The 17,500-nt window shown below is 48.0% G+C and overlaps 1 protein-coding gene across 5 annotated transcripts in view; it reads left to right on the top strand.

Annotated features, from left to right (window-relative positions):
- LOC135113621 (teneurin-m-like) overlaps positions 1-17,500 on the top strand; it is a 156,061-nt gene that overhangs the window by 76,314 nt on the left and 62,247 nt on the right. For 3 of the 5 annotated variants that reach the window (XM_064028998.1, XM_064028999.1, XM_064028997.1), the window contains 2 exons: positions 1,994-2,156; positions 8,322-8,525. In XM_064028998.1, coding sequence (XP_063885068.1) covers positions 1,994-2,156; positions 8,322-8,525 — 367 coding nt within the window. Of the gene's footprint in view, positions 1-1,993; positions 2,157-8,321; positions 8,526-12,897; positions 13,225-17,500 lie in introns of those variants that run through there. The other 2 variants (XM_064029000.1, XM_064029001.1) reach the window with 2 other exon arrangements.

Below are 17,500 nucleotides of genomic sequence, written 5' to 3'. Positions count from 1 at the left end.
AGAGGTTAAGAGGAAGAAAATATTAAACAAGAAGAGAAAAGAGAGGAAAGGAAGAGTAGGATAAAGAGGAAATGAGAAAACTAGAGAGAAGAAAGGAAGGAAAAATCAAACAAGGGAAAAGAAAAGAGGAAAAGAAACAGTAGAAGAAAGAGGAAATAGGGAAAAGCGAAGAGAAAGAAAGGAGAAGAAAGGAGAAATGCAGAAGAGCGCAGAGAAAGGAAGAGAAAAGCAGAAATGGAGAAAAGCGAAGAGAAAGAAAGAAGAAGAAAGGAAGAAAGAGAAAAGCATCCGTGTAGACCAACAGAAGAGGAACTGAGAGAGAGAGAGAGAGAGAGAGAGAGAGAGAGAGAGAGAGAGAGAGAGAGAGAGAGAGAGAGAGAGAGAGAGAGAGAGAGAGAAACATACATAAAAATACGACTCGAATCAAGAAAAAGGAAGTAAAAAACATCAAATATACCAATAACAGCAAGAGAGAGAGAGAGAGAGAGAGAGAGAGAGAGAGAGAGAGAGAGAGTAAGGCTGTTGAATATTTGTGTCGCGGGAGCAGATAGACCTAATTAGCGTTATTTAGGCGTGTATGGCCAAGCGGCGCCCAATACCGGTTCGGCGCTCGCCCCAATTGTATGTGGATTGCTCTTGCACAGATACGGTTTGGCTCAACACGCGTGAAATGCAGCCAATTGTCAGTAAGTCCTCTCTCTCTCTCTCTCTCTCTCTCTCTCTCTCTCTCTCTCTCTCTCTCTCTCTCTCTCTCTCTCTCTCTCTCTCTCTCTCTCTCTCTAGAAATGAAAACAAAGCTATGTATATAAGTAATAATGACTAAAGTGTGTGTGTGTGTGTGTGTGTGTGTGTGTGTGTGTGTGTTGATAGATAGGCACGGGGCATTTTCATCATTTTCATGGCCGCCAATCTATCATTCTTGCCATCGCCGTATCTATCTTTAATCTATCAATTCATCAGCCGGTATCCCACCCATCAAAACACCTGTATACGTATTTACCTGTATGCAGCCTTTATTTACCTGTCGGCGCTGGTACACCTAGAATATGTATATGTATGGAGAGTAACAGTGGTCTTTTCTTTATTTTCTTATTTGCATACTTAGATTTATGTTTGTTTTGTTTTATTACTGTTGTTACTCCTCTTTTCTTTGTTGTCACGAAAAATATACTCGGAATAACACTGGTTTTTCTTTTTTTGTTTTTTTGTTTTTATTTCTGTACAAAAATATGCTTTCATGTATAAGAAATAACACGGTTCTTTTCTTTCGTTTCATTTGTGTACTAAAATATTTTGACTTTTCTATCTGTGTCGGTACCAAAAATATGTCTGTATGTAAGAAATATCACGACCCTTTTCCTTTCTTTTCATTTGTGTACTAAAATATTCTCACTTTTCTTTCTTTTTCGGGATTGGTAATAAATATATGTTTCTATTCACATACATAAGAGGTAACACGATTTTTTTTCTTCTTTTCACTTGCGTACTAAACTATTCTTACTTTTCCTTTTTTTCTCTTACTTTTCCTTTTTTTTCTGTGTTGGCACCAAAAGTATGTATCTGTATATGAGAAATAACATACTTTTTCTCTACTTTCCTTCTATTTCTGTACTAATACACTATATATTTATACTTTCCGTTCTCTTGTTCTGTTCTCATACACCTTTCGTTCTTACGCCCTACTCTCACCCATGTTACGTCACGCTCACCAACCTCTTGTTCTCACCTCCCATTCTCATCCACCATATCTTTCTATGTTTTATCCTCACCTTCCTTCCATCTCCACCCACACACCTTATATTTCAATCTCACCAACCTTACGTTTTATAATTACCCACCTGATGGCCTTATACTCCTCATCTTTACCTTATACTCTGTCCTAAGCTCACGTTATCCCTCTCACTAGTCATATGTTCCTTATGTTCTCTCACCTACCTATTATTTCTACATCTCCTCCTTACACCTTCCTTATGTCTCCCTCTCTCCTCCACAGCACCAGCTCCGCCTGAGTCAGTCCAGCGGCCGCAGGTTCTCGCCCTTGAGACTGCACCTCGATGCCTCCAAGTCCTCGTGGCGACGGTGTTCCTGGCGCTGCACCACCGTCGTGTTTGTCTGCGTCACCATCTGCCTCGCCGCCACCACCACTTTCTTCGCCAGTGAGTGACAGAGAGAGACAGGTAGACAGACGTACATATAGACAGACAGACAGATAGACAGACAGACAGGTAGACAGAGACAAATACAGAGAGAGAGAGAGAGAGAGAGAGAGAGAGAGAGAGAGAGAGAGAAACAGAAAGACAGGTATACAGAGAGACAAGAAAAGAGACAGGTATACAGGAAAACGAGACAGGTAAGCAGAGATACAGGAATACAGAGACAAATAGAAAGACAGACAGTTAGACAGATAGACAGGTAGACAGAGAGACAAATAGACAGAGATTCAGGTAAGCAAAGAGAAATAAACAGACAAATAAACAAGAGACAGGTAAACAGAAAGACAAATAGACAGAGACACAGGCAGACAAATTCACTAGCTTAGAATGTGAAATTATGCTGTAATAGATGGAGACATTCAGATTGACAGACAAATGGACAGGGGCGAATAGATAGAGACAGACAGAAAAGAAATAGACAGACAAAGGATACAGAGACTGGTAGACAGACACGGATAGACAGAGATTACATAGACAGGCAGAGAGAGAAAAAATACAATTAGACAGACAGATAGACAAAGAGATTGAGAGAGACACTGGTAGACAGACATATTGACGGACTGGCAGTTAGAGAGTGGAATTGTATTGAAATAGATAAACTGAATGACTACCTGGTGTGAGAGGTGAGAGAGAGAGAGAGAGAGAGAGAGAGAGAGAGAGAGAGAGAGAGAGAGAGAGAGAGAGAGAGAGAGAGAGAGAGAGAGACAACTGTAGGATTACGAAAGCTGAAGATAATGGGTAGAGTAAAACGAGAGAGAGAGAGAGAGAGAGAGAGAGAGAGAGAGAGAGAGAGAGAGAGAGAGAGAGAGAATACATGAGTAGCTTTAGGTGAGGGAAGAGGAATAGAGGAAGAGGCATAAGAGGGAAGTAGGAAGGTTAAGAGGAGATCGTAAGAGAGGGGGAGAGAAATGAAAGGAAATGAACCAAGAGGTAGGTAGGTAGGTAGAGAGAGAGAGAGAGAGAGAGAGAGAGAGAGAGAGAGAGAGAGAGAGAGAGAGAGAGAGAGAGAGAGAGAGAGAGAGAGAGAGAGAGAGAGAGAGAGAGAGAGAGATGAAAGTCACGAAGTTGAGAAAATAAAGAAAACAAGGCAGATTAAAGAAAGAAAAAAAGAAAGAAAGAAAGAAAGGAAAGTTTGAAGACTGAATGAGGCAGGTAAGGAAGTGATGAAAGCTAAGATTGCATGAATAAAGCAAAAAGAGAGAGAGAGAGAGAGAGAGAGAGAGAGAGAGAGAGAGAGAGAGAGAGAGAGAGAGAGAGAGAGAGAGAGATTACCAGATATTCCTCACTTCCTTCATTCTTGCTTATCCAATGAAGGAAGAGGGAAGAAGGAAAGAAGGGGAAAGAGAGGAGGGAGTAAAGGACAGGAAGGAATGAGGGGAGAAGGGAGAGAGAGAGAGAGAGGGAGAGGAAAGATGAAAATGGACGTAGGAAAGTTAAAATAGAAGCAAGGAGACAGAACAGGAAGAGGGGGAAGGAATAAAGAAGAGAAAGCGGCAGAGAAACACAGGAAAAGATAGAGAGTGAAAGAGATGGGGAGAAATTAATAGCTGAATAAGAGTGAAAGGGAAAGAAAATAAGAAATTGAAGGGCTGTATAGAAAAAAAGAAAAGAAAAGAAAGAAGAAAGAGATGTGAGAAACTAATGGATGAACAGGAGTGAAGGAGAAAGGAAGAAAAAAGAAAATAGAAAAGTAGGAAGGAAGAGAGATGTGAGGAAGGATGTGAAATGAAAAAAGAAAACGTAGAGGAGAATTGAAAGAAAAATGAAAAAAATGTAAGGAAAAGTAGAAAGGAAGAGAGATATAAGGACGGAGAAAAGTAGGAAAAGAAAATGAAGAATAAAAAAAACGAGATCAAGTGATAAAAAGAATAAACAGTTAAAGAAAATAAAAAAAGATAAAAAGAATAGGAAAACAAGATACAAATTCCAAAAACTATTCCAATACTCTTTTTTGAACCTGAAACGCAAGAAAATAACAATAAAAAAACTTAAGATAACCCACAAAACCGTCCTTCAATTAAGACAGAACCTTCGGGACGGGACAGGCGGAGGCAGGGCAGTAGTGGGAGGGAAGGAGACTAACAGACACACGCATGAGGACAGCCACTGCAGGACCACAAGTTGGGTGAGACACGACCTGGCAGATTGAGTGAGTCCCAATGGGCAACTGTGGCCGTCTTAAAGTGCTTCCCAGGATCTGAAAATTTGGAACTGATAAATGAAAGAAAGAGAGAGAAAGATTTTAGGAAACAGATATTAACCCTTTAACTGCGATACGAAACAATTAACAGTACCAGAAGTAATCCATGAGATCTTTATAAGCATCTGCAAGAAAGAAATGGGGATTAGAAAAGGACAGATTTTGCAATTTCTACACAGTTTAAAGATTGCAGGTGGCTGTAGAACAAGTAAAGGTGTCTCAGAGTGATTGGTAATTAAGAACCTGCGTGCCAATTACCAGTCAGAGGGCTAATGGACAAATTCTAGGAGCTGATATGAAAAAAAAAAAAAGGATGGGAAGGTACTTAATCATCATAAAATTCTTGCCAGGACTTGAAGATATTGTAGTTAGTAAATGAGAGGAAGATTAGAGGAACGAGATACGAAAAGATTTATCCAAGGAGGGAAAATACTTAGACAAATCATACGTGTGTACATCAAAGTGACGGTGCGTGTACGTGTGTGTGTGTGTGTGTGTGTGTGTGTGTGTGTGTGTGTGAAAAACAGCTCCTTGTGTACGGCAATTAGATTTTTACGTAGCATATGGAAAAAAAAAATAGACACGAAGATAAGGAAAAAAATCATAGTTTGTACATTTAGCCTTTCAGGGAAGCATATGAAAAACTCTCTCTCTCTCTCTCTCTCTCTCTCTCTCTCTCTCTCTCTCTCTCTCTCTCTCTCTCTCTCTCTCTCTCTCTCTCTCTCTCTCTCTCTCTCTCTCTCTCTCTCTCTCTCTCTCTCTCTCTCTCTCTAGTGGTCACGAGAAGTGTTTGCAATAGAGGCAGTTTGTCGGCCAGTGTGCGTGTTGTCTTCCGTCACTTGCTATCAGGGAGCAACACCCACCACAGGTTGTTGTTGAGATAAGACAGGCGGGGACAGGCCCAGCACGAAGGCGGACGGCGGCCCCAGCAAGCAGACGGACAGTTAAGGGACAGACAGACAGACCCATCAAACGGGAAGATATGGAGAAGATGGGCGGTGGGGAGGCAGTACACTCACACACACACACACACACACACACACACACACACACACACACACACACACACACACACACACACACACACACACACACACACACACACACACACACACTTAGCTGTCTCAAACTCCTCTATCTCCTTCCTTTCTTCTTCTTATCGATCTATTCTCGCTTTAAATTTTTTACTTCCTCCCTTTATGTATTCCTTTATCACTCAACCCATTCTTCTGCTACACTCCCTTCTTCCTTCCTTCTGACTTACTATTTTCCTCCTTTTCTTCCCTTCATTCCTCCCTTTCTCCACTCCACCCAACCATTCACCGCTACGTTACACACACTCCCTTTCCCTTCTTCCTTCCTTCTCTCTATCTTCTTCCTATTCCTCCCTTCAGTTCCTCCTTTTAGTCACTCCTTCACTTAGCCAGTACCTCAAAACACACTCCCTTTTTCTCCATCTTCCTAACTTCTCACCATCCTTGCCCTATTCCTCCCTTCAATTCGTCCTTTTAGTCAGTCCACTCAGCCACCCCATCCAGTTACTCCCTGTTTCCTCCATCTCCCTATTTCTCCCTTCGACTCCTCCTTTTAGTCGCATCATCACTCAGTCTTAGCCCAAAAACACACGGCATTGGTAGTGGTGGTGTTGCAGGCGGTGTTAGCGGCGGAAATGTCTGTAGCGGTGTCACCTGTCCTGGGCCGGGCCGCGTCCTTTGAATGGTTAATGTCATTTACATGCATACGAGGGAGGGTGTCTTTTAGCAAGGATTGGGTTATGGCAGATAGATCCATTTTGCCGAAGCAGAACCCGGCTGGACTGCGGTGTCTGTGTCCCATGTGGTGTTATTGACTATGCATAATAATGTTTCACGTGTGTGTGTGTGTGTGTGTGTGTGTGTGTGTGTGTGTGTGTAGGGGTGGGTTTGCTACGTATGCATGTCCATTTGTGCCTCTTTCCCACTCTCTATCTCTATATTTTGTCTTTTTCTTTCCTTTTCCCTGTTTCCTTTCTCTTTCTGCTTTTTTTTTTTTCATTATCTTCTTGTATGTTTTTTTGTGTTTATTTCTTTATCTGTCTTTTTTTCATATTTTTTTTCTCTCTCCTTGTCTCTCCATTTTATCTTTTCCTTCCCTGTCTGTTTCTCTCTCCTTTTTCTGTTTCCTTTTCTGTGTATTGTCTTCTATCTCTCTTTTCGTGTTTCTGTCTCTTTTGTCATTTCTCTGTTTTTTCTGTACCTTTCAAGTCTTTTTTTTTTCTATATTTCTTTCCTCTTCCTATTTTTTTATGTGCTTCTTTTTAGCGTTTCCTTATTCTTTATCCCTTCTTCTATCCCCCTTTCCATAATACCTTTGATCTTTTACTGTTATCATTCTTTCTGTTCTTCGTTTTCTCTACATTTCCTTTTATCCTTTTGTCTATCCTATTTTCTTTGTTTCCTGTACTTTAACTTCTTTTCCTTTCGATGCTTTTATCTTTCTGTCTATCTTTCATTCTATATTTATATGCCTCCTTTCTTTCTCTTCTTCACCTTTTCCTTCTTTCCTTATATCCTCCTAATTTTTCCTTTCTTTTTATTCTCCTTTATCATATGGACATCAATATTTATCTTCCTCTACCTCTGTTATCACCGGTTATCAGTGTTTTGTTCTTGTTCCTCTCTTTACTCAGCATTATGCTTCATCTTATCTTCCGTGTGTGTAGCTTGATTTTCTCATTTCCTTTGTTTTTCTCTTTCTTAATTTAATTATTTCCGCTTATTTCTCTTTTCTCAAACGTTGCGGTAGAATTAAAAGTTAAAATGAAATTGTTATTCTTGTGTATTTTTTCTTTCTATATTGTTTCTTTATTTGTTCTTAATTTTTTTTTTCAGTTTATTAGTTTATTTTTCATTTATTTTTGTGTGTTGTATTCTCTCTCTCTCTGTCTCTCTCTCTCTCTCTCTCTCTCTCTCTCTCTCTCTCTCTCTCTCTCTCTCTCTCTCTCTCTCTCTCTCTCTCTCTCTCTCTCTCTCTCTCTCTCTCTCTCTCTCTCTCTCTCTCTCTCTCTCTCTCCCTAGGCGGCCACTTTCATATCGGGTGGGTTATGAGTGCAAGAGGGAGAGAGAGAGAGAGAGAGAGAGAGAGAGAGAGAGAGAGAGAGAGAGAGAGAGAGAGAGAGAGAGAGGCAACCGACCTTCCTTCACTCAGTCTTTCTCTCTCTCTCTCTCTCTCTCTCTCTCTCTCTCTCTCTCTCTCTCTCTCTCTCTCTCTCTCTCTCTCTCTCTCTCTCTCTCTCTCTCTCTCTCGTTCCCTTTCCTTCTTGCCTTCCCCTTCCCTCCTCCGTGTTTACTCTCCACCGTGCCCTATTTTTACCTCCCTCTTGCCTCCATCATTCCTGTCTTGCATTTTCTTATTTTTTTATATATATATATATATATTCTGTATTCATATCCTTCCCCTCCAGCCAACCTTCTCTTCTCTTCCCCTTTCTACTCTGGTTTCTCCTCCTCCTACCGATATTTTCCTTCCTTGCCTTGCCTCTCTTCTTTCCTCCTCCTCCTCCTCCTCCTCCTCCTCCTCCTCCTCCTCCTCCTCCTCCTCCTCCTCCTCCTCCTCCTCCTCCGGCCTTCCTCTCTGACAAACTCGCTGGGGAAATGCAAGGAATTTTGTCTAGTTTGGCGGGGTTTATTGTGCTTCTTTTTGGACTAGAATATTTTCCTGTGTGTGTGTGTGTGTGTGTGTGTGTGTGTGTGTGTGTGTGTGTGTGTGTGTGTGTAGATTGAGCGTGGGTGTGTGTGTGTGTGTGGGTAGGTGAGTAGAGAAAGTGTATGTGTGTGTGTATTTGTGTGTGTGTGTGTTTGTGTGTAGGGGAAAGTGGGTGTGTGAGAGTACCTGTCTGCCTCGCCACTAATCACCAGGTGTCCCCGCAGCCTCGCAGGTGAGTCGGTGGCACAGCACTGAGGGCTGCCTGGACGAGGCCGCCAACCCCGCCAGCGTCAACGTGCCCCAGGAGAAGATCCCGCCGCCCCAGGGTCAGGGACAACCCACGCCTCCCCCAGGTAACCTCGCCGCTGCGGATGGCTGGCCTCCCCCCGCCCTGGACCCGCCTGCTGTGTTCCCTCCGCCCCGCCGAGGTCAGCATCGGCCCCGCGGTGGCCCCCGCCCAGTGTTCCCCGCACCCCTACCCCAGCACGCCGCACCCCACCCCCCCAGCACGACTCTTTCCTTCCCTCAGTCAGTGTTAAAACTCACTTATTTTTCCACAAGATAAAAGACAAATTGCATGCTTTCCTTTGGCCTGTAATTGATGTTTCACAGGAACCCTCAGCAGGCATCCCGCAGCCCGCCGACCAACGACACCACCACCACCACCATAACCATCACCGCCACGCCGCCTCGCCCGCACCGCCGCGCCACAAACCCAAAGAATTCCACATCAACTCTGTCCTGGAGGCTGACCTGCCGCAGCCTGCAGGGGCGAGGCACGAGTACCGCCTCGCCAGGAAGAAGAGACAGGCTCCCGAGGCCTCGCCAGCCCCCGACCAGCTGCTCCCCTCTCCGGTAGTGTCGACCCCCAGCCATTCCCTTCAGGATGCGGCGTCCTTGGGCCGCGCCACACCCGCCCTCAGCGTGGCGTCCAGCACTGCCCCGCCACGCCCCGGGCCGGAAGTGCTCTCCGGGGTCTCGTCTGTGGCGGTCGTGAATAATCCAGCGCCGCCCGCCGCCGAGCCGCGCCCCGCCGCCCAGACCACCAGTGTGGCACAAGCTTTGGCTTCCCTTGTTGTGCCAACGCCCATCGTCACCACGCCCACCGCCGCCACGCCGCCCACCATCACACCCTCCACGCCCACGTCCTCCGCCCACACACCCACCGCCACCGCTGACAACAATGGTCTCGCGACGACCACGGCGGGCTCGTCCACGCCCGCGCCTCTCCCTGCCCAGGAGGACAAAAGCAAGTCGGAGGCGAGACCAAAAAGTGTGGCGGTGAGCGGCGCGCCCGCTGCCAGGGCCTCGCAGGGCGTAACCCGCGCCTCTGGGGACGCGACTCTGTCCAGCCATGTATATCAAGTGACCTCAGGGACGCGCTCCGCCCCAGGAGCCATCCTCTCGCGAACGGAAGAGAGAGTGACGCTCTCACAGCTCCCCAACCCCGTCACCCCGCCCCTCCCCATGCCCCAGGGACGCCCTACGCCCGCCCCTCCTTCTGGGGATGATGTGGCTCCGGTGCTTCAAAATGTGTTACTCGACTCAACGAACGATGGAAAAGTGAATTTGTTACCTTCCGCGGAAGTGGAGGGAGCGGCGTCCCTGGAGCACCAGGGGTCGCCGCGCCCCCCTGAGCTCCCCACGCACCACGCGCCTGATGCCTCGCTGCCTTTCACACACCCAACAGCTGCGCTCCACGCCCAGGTACCCCTGGATGCCACTGCGCCCCTCTCAGCATTACCACTCACCATCAACACCACATCTGCAGCTTCACGCTCATCATCGTCATCATCATTGTCATTCTCTTCATCATCATCAGTTGTAACACCAACATCACCTACATCACCTGCATCACCATCATTATTACCATCCTCATCATACCCAGCCGCGGCGGGAGAGGCGGGCGTCTCCGGGGCTCCCCTTGATGAGGCAGCGCAGCCCGACCCTCGCGGCGCTAACAACACGGGCCTCGGCGGCTCTCTCGGGGGTTCCGGCGCTAATCACGACCAAGATGGTGTGATACCGAACCAGCGAGGTGACCGCGTCATTAGCCATCAAGGCGCGGCCCGCCAGGAGGAAAACCCCGTCCCCGAACGAGCAAACCAGGAGCCTTCCTGGCTTAAAGAGGAAGAGATTAAGGCAGGCAGCGGAGAGGGTGGTGAGGGTGGTAATGAGAAGCAGCGTGAGGGGGACGACGCGAGACACTTCAGCCACCGCCAACACCCGCAGGACACGCCTCATACCCAGCCAGGTCACGTCGCCCCGCCAGGCGCCCCCGCACCCCCGCCGCCGCCCCAGGGACGACTCTCACATTACCCACAAAACACACACGACGACTTCAATTCCTCACGACCCAGCGACGGCAGCCACATTCACTACGACCCCCAAGAGCAGCGCGACGCTCCGAGTGTCTCCCAGGACTTAGGGCGAGACTCAGGCGGTGACGAGCCTCCAGCGCCCCCCTCCCTGCAGGACCGGCAGACAAGGCGAGTGAAGACGCCGCCCCGCCCCCCGCGCGGGAAAATCAGATGCCCTCCGCTCAGGAAATTGCTCGGAGTCACGTTGCTTACGAGGCTGAAAGACAAATTGAGAGCGAGGCCGTGAGCAAAGATTCTTTCCTGGCGACCCCCAGCGAGCGGCAACAGGAGAAGCAGGAGGAAGAGGAAGAGGAAGAAGAAGAGGAGGAGGAGGAGAGAGAAGAAGGCCAGGAGAAGCATTATGCTGGAGTCAGTCACGCCGCCGCGAACATGTCAGAACAGGGAGATATAAGTCATCCAAAAATTGAATTAAGCGAGCCAGACCACCGCGTGCCGGCAGGGAACACTCGGCCCAGGAAAAATGGATTTACTGATGGAAAGGTTCGCGGCGGGGCGGCCGAGGGGGCGGCGGCAGCTGAGGGGGCTGAGGGGCGGGGCGCTGGACAGCCACAAACAGACGCCTACAATGAGCCTGTTATTGACCCCAGCACACCGAGTGCCTCCAGCCGTGACCCCGCCGACTTGTTGACCCGTGCCTCCCCGCCCCCCTGCAGCCCACCCCGGCCACGCCCCATCACGCCCCCGCCCACGGCAACACTAAGAGTCTGGAGGCTGCCAACAATCCCGTCCTCGCGCTCCTTCAAGGGGAAGGAAGGCACGGAGGCTCACACCAAACTCTGGACGGATTACCCGCAGGAGAAGATCAGATCTCCATGATTTCCACGTCGCGAGGGGAATATAATGGCGAGGATGAAGGGGAGGGGAGCGAGGGCCGGGCCAGCCCCGCCAGTGATCCTCCCCTAGCCCCTGACACCCCCGGGCACCAGCACCCACCGGGGCGCGACGAGGCGGTGGGCGGTGACCACAGCACACAATTGCCTGGCAATGCCTCTCAGAGCCACGCGTCCCCCGTAATGCCGGCACGCACCGAGGCCCAGGATACTGTGAGGCAGGCCGGGCCCCTACACCCCCCCGAAGCAGCGGCCTCCGCGGGGGTGGGTCGAGGGACCCTCGGAACAATCCAATTGAAGGCTCTGGGGAAGTGACACCACGCTCCGGTATCGACACTTCAGCGGGCGGCCAGGTGAGTAATGGACATTCTTACCCCGGCGTGGGCGGCTCCCTCGCCCTGCCCGTCGTCAGCGTCACGTCCCCGCCAGGCGTCCTGGACGACCAGGCCGCTGCGGGGCGCGCCAGCAGCGAAGAAATTGGAATCAATGACGTCGCGGCCAAAGATCAAAGAGACAAAGCAGCGCATGAAATATCTCCCTCCCGCAGCAGCCAAACTGGAGAGATTGGAGGAGGAGGCCCGGCGCCCCCCGCACCCCCCACTGCACAGGACTCCCACGCTTCGCTCAGGCCCCTCAAAAGTATCGAATCTGAGAAAAAGCAATCGGCTTCGAAGTCCACGGAAGCATCCGCCAGAGCGGGTTACAGCGCGCGTACGGAATCGAGTATCGATACGGCGGGATCTGAAGCCAGCCAGGGACGCCCTTTCCTTTCAAGAAGCAATCAGATGGTCGATGATCCCAATCAGGAGTCCATCCACGCTCGGGTCAGCTCCAGGGACTCGCCCCGAGAAAATAGAGAAGATCAGAACGCTTATCTTTCCGGCTGCGGCGGCCATGATGGAGCTGCTGCGGGCGGCGGCGCGTGTCCCGGCGAGGGGGGCAGCGCGCCCCCGCCAGGCCAACGGCGAGGACAAGGCGCGCCCGAGGAGAATAATTCCTGGCACGAGGCTATTGAAGAAGACGAGAGAGATCCCGAGAGGATTCCAGGAGGCTCATCGGCTCGCGCCGTGGAAGGTTCATTACTGCCCGAACAGCAGGGTGACGAGGCCCCGGGGCACCCCCTCACCTGGCGGGGCGGCTCCGCCTGGCCCACCTGCCGCGAGGAGCAGTGATCGGGATGTAGCCAGCTACCACGGGGACGAGACCCCATCCTCCCCCCACACTGACGCCCCCCTGCAGGAGGAGGCAGTGGCGGCAATAACAGTCCATTGGACACCGGCGGCAACAGTTCCCAAGGCGGCAGTAGCGGCGGGGCGCGCGGCTCAGGTCACAGTATTATGCCCTATCGCGATCCTCGGCAATCCCAGGATTCCCCATGCAAATGTTCCTGTCAGTGCGACGGGGGCGAGACTCCCCCGATAATGCCAGGGCGTGTCGCGGCAAATCTCAATTCAGAGGCTGTTGCAGGTGGGCCGAGCGCCTCCCACCCTCCCCCCACAACACCCACGCCCCAGCCACCCACCCCAGACCCTGCCGCCACCCCGCCGCTGCCACCCCACCCGCACCGCCATCACCACCACGGCCCTAGGAGAGGGACCCCCGCAGTGCTGTCCTCCCTGCACACAGACCAGGACACCACCGCCACCGCCACCCCCACGCCCCCCTTGACACCCCCGCCACCCCGCGAGATATAGCACCGCAAGTTTCCAACTCCGAAGAAGACCAACCAACTTCTGCCGCGTCCACGACCTCGCGAGGCGGCACGGTCGTCCACCACCTGAGATACACGGCTGTCACCAACCCGGGCCTCACGCTGGTGCTGCCTCTGCACAGCGTCCCCTTGGACCCCGCCGTTACCCGCGCCCCAGGCACCGCGGCGGCCATCCACGCCTCGCTCGTGCTGGGGGACGAAGAAGGTGAGTCATACACACACACACACACACACACACACACACACACACACACACACACACACACAGCAATTGCCATTAAGCTCATGAATGCTCGAGTACATCAAGCAGTCCAGGTATTAATTTGCGTCGAGTTTTCTCTAGTTAATGGTTTTTATGAACGTTTTTACAAGCCGTACAACATTTTGCCGGCATTTGTAACCATAAAGAAAACGTGGCGCGCGGCGTGACGGAGAGGGCGCCGTCCACCACACTGACGGAGAAAATGAGGCCAATAAAATTATTCACCGGACGAAATATCACCGGCGCAGTTCTCAGTGTTTATCTACGATGGGATTTTTTATTGCTGTCTTCCCTCACACACTCACGCACTCACACCTTCATTCCCGGAGCGTGTTGGGAAGCCATTGAAGCGTTCCTCGTGCCCCTCGTCCCCGCGCAGTGAACCAGGACGAGACTCGGTTCAGTTGGTGGTTCGGGACGTGTTCGAAGCGCCACTAACTGAGCCTGTGAATTAATGGCGGGCTTCTTGGTACACTTGTTATGGTCTCTGCTTCCTCCTGTGACTCCTGACGACTTACTCTGCCCTTGTTTGCTTCCATTGACTCCTGACACACACACACACACACATACACTCTCTCTCTCTCTCTCTCTCTCTCTCTCTCTCTCTCTCTCTCTCTCTCTCTCTCTCTCTCTCTCTCTCTCTCTCTCTCTCTCTCTCGTTTTCATTTCCTCCGTCTCTCCCTCACGCCCACTACTTCTTCCCAGCCCGTGTTATCCCATCTTTTCCTCCGTGTCTGCCTTAATATTATCTAATAACACACACACACACACACACACACACACACACACACACACACACACACACACAGGTCTTTCTTAAATTGTGCAGCGTCGTGAAGGAAAAAGATATCATTTTAGAGTAACAAGGAATTCCTGTACAACCTCGTTACAACCGCTTAACAACCTTCTCTACAACTTACTCATTACTGTCTTATAAGCTTCAGTTACAACCTATTTAATTACACTTACAGCTTTCTTAGTCTCGCTTAGTGCAGTATTACAGCTTTCTTTTTTACAACCTCTTATAGTGTACTAACAACCTCTAACAACCTCTTACAAGTCCCATTATCTATCTCTACTATCCTCCTTGACAACATCTTTACAACCCCCTTAACAACCTCAACATTTACAACCTTTTAACAACTTACAACTTTTTTCAATCTTAAAAATAACCAAGTTCGACTCAGTTCACTTACAACACACACCCTCTTAACAACCCTATACAACACACTTACAACCTTTTACAACTTCTCAACATTCACACAACTTTCTTTACAATCCTGAAACATCCAAACTTACACATTTTTTTACACCTTACAATTCATTTACAACCTCCAAACAGCTTTCTTACCACTTTACCTTAACAACCCAATTAGAACCCTTCTCTATATTTACAACCTCATAATAATCAACATACAATCCTACACAACCCGTTACAACCTCCAAACAGCCCACTTACACCCTCCATTACCACTTACAACTCAATTACAACCCTTAAATAACCCTTCTACCACTTAACAACCCAATTACACACCCCCACTTTACCATCCCTCACCTCCCCTGTCGGTGCGTGACTAACAAATGGCTCGTGAATTATGTACTGGGGATCCGACGTTGAAATATTCATGACTCGAACTCGAGCTCTCGTCACCACGCCGATGTGCAAACACCTTCCATTAGCAGATCTTCGGAGGGGTGCTGCAGGGAGGGTGGCGGGGTGTAGAGGAGTGTACGGGGGCTTAGAGGGTGTGAGGGAGGCTTTCAAGAGCAGGGGTGGGTGTAGTGGTGTAGTGGTTGGTGTTTACCGGACGTGAGATGGTGTACAAAGGGCGGTTTAGATAGGAAGTGTGTGTTTTTTCTTTTTTTTTTTTTTTTTTTTTTTTCTTTTTTTTTCAGGGAGGCTTGTTTTTGTTTTTCCGTATAGATGGTGGTTTAGGTTTCGTGCTCTGATGTGTGTGTGGTGTCTGGTAACCTCTTTTGGGTCTCCCTGGCTTCTAATGTATTTCCTCCTTCCTGTGACTTGATCTCTTTCAGTAGGGAGGTTTCAAGACACTTATCCTTCAGTTTTTGACAGTCGCTTCTGACTTCGTTTGGAGACTGGCATTTGAGTGGGCGTTTTTTCTTTTTTTTTTTTTTTTTTTCTTCTTCTTCGAGTCTCGTTGCTTTTAGCCGTTGCCCCTCCTACATGAAAGAGAAGAAAATGATGTTTGTGGAGGTAATAATTGTGGTTAGTGTGTGTGTGTGTGTGTGTGTGTGTGTGTGTGTGTGTGTGTGTTTCTGTGTTTCTTTGTTCTGTTTTGATGTTGGTGTTTGTGGTGATGTTTGTCGTTTGTGGTTGAGGGTGTTTCTAATGTTTCCGATTGTAGGAGCTGGAGAGGGGCAAATAGCTCAGGAGAAAAGGTTATACGAAAAAAAAAAAACAGGGAAAACATTTATACAGGAAAATAACGCACGAATAAATAGCGACGGGAAAAACGGCAAGGGAGGAAAAATTATGCAGGAAAAGATGTTACTGGAAAAATGACACAAGAAATAAAAGAACCAGGAAAAAATGGCAAACTAGGAAAACAAAAATCCGAGAAATAAATAAACAAAAAAAAACAATCAGGAAAATCAAGAAAAAGAAAAAAACCGAAAAAAAATACACAAGAAAAAAATCAAACTGAACTTAAACAACACAAAAACATCTCATATCATTTAGACATCTCTCTCACTCAATACCACAACACAGAGTACGTCGCAGCAAACACATTCCTTACAACATAACCCTCCTGACGGTCACTCCCGCACACTATTACTTCCACTGCTGAAAATGTACCAGAAAACCTTTTAATTCCGTGCAAAAATAACTTTGGGCATGAGTGTCGCGGGCAGGAGTGATTGCAGGGAAAGTTAGTCAAGGTGTAATTTTTTTTAACGAAAGTAGCCTTTAGTTAAGGAGGAGCGGAGTAGAAGTGGCAGTAGTTTCCAGGATGTGTAATGACTTTTTTATTACTCCACTCCAGGGTCCTCCAGCAAGGCAGTAAGTAAGCCCTTCTGAAGTTCGTGAAGTTTGTACAGGACTTGTTTTTTTGTATTGTTAGGAAGGAGTGCAGTGGGAAATAAGTATAGTTTCAATTTTCTATATTTCGTTTATTTATTTATTTTTTTATTTATTCTTTATTTTTATTTTTATTTTTTTCTCTCTTTTAGTTGACCTCATTTAATTTTCTTATTCTTAACCTCTCCCATTCGCTTCACAGTCGCTGAATGGGTTCAAACTACCGTAAAAATGCCAACACTGGTGTATAGCATGTTATTAGAGTGACCCCTTTGCATTGTTATCAGTTACGGAAAAGATTAGACCATCATTATAGGAGTACATGTTATTATAGAGAATGGTTTTCATTGTTAGCAGTTATACAAGATTAGGTGAATCATAGAAAGAATGCAACTTAATATTATAGTTTTTTTTATATTGTTTGTGGTACTGTAGTGGTGCTATGATATAATAAGTAAAACATATTATTACAGAGTCTTTTCAATGTTAGCAGTTACAGAAAAAGTGCTACAGTATCATTAGAGAATACAGCTTATTATATCTTAGACACTTTTATTGTTAGCGATATCATTAAAAAAAAAAAAACGTACACTACAGCCCATTGAAAGTGACAAAGCGACGAAACACTAACGCGACGAAACACTAAAGAATACACTTCCTCATGCGCAAGATGAAAGAAAAGGAGGAAGAAGAGGAGGAGGAGTAGAGAGTAACAGAGTAGCAATTTAGCTCCCACACACTCACACTAAGAAGGAGTAGCAGAATAGAGAGTACCAGCAGTGTTTTCAGCTCCCCGTCACTCCCACCCACACTCCCACTGAGAAGGAGTAGAGTAGAGCAGTGTTTCTCCCTCTCACTCCACCACTTCCACTCCCTCACCACTACAGATTCCGCCACAACGCAATCAGAACTCGTGTGTCTCTCAGATCTCAAGGGCCGTGACGCGCCTCTGAGTGTTTGAGTGGCCCTTCAGGAGGTGGTGTGACCCCGTTATCGACCTTACGGGGACCAGGGGCGCGCCTCTCCCGGGAAAGGCGGCTGCGGAGGGGGTGGGGGTGAAGAAAGGCTGGAAGGGAAGGTATACTGAGTTGTGTTGCGGGAGTGTATTTGTTTTGTTGTGTTGTTGTGTTGTTTGCTGGATTTGTTTTTGTTTGTTTTGTTTTGTTTTGTGTGTGTGTG

This window comes from Scylla paramamosain, chromosome 26 (genome assembly GCF_035594125.1).
Source record: "Scylla paramamosain isolate STU-SP2022 chromosome 26, ASM3559412v1, whole genome shotgun sequence".
Lineage (NCBI taxonomy): Eukaryota > Metazoa > Arthropoda > Malacostraca > Decapoda > Portunidae > Scylla > Scylla paramamosain.
This window is presented reverse-complemented; position numbering and strand designations above follow the sequence as displayed.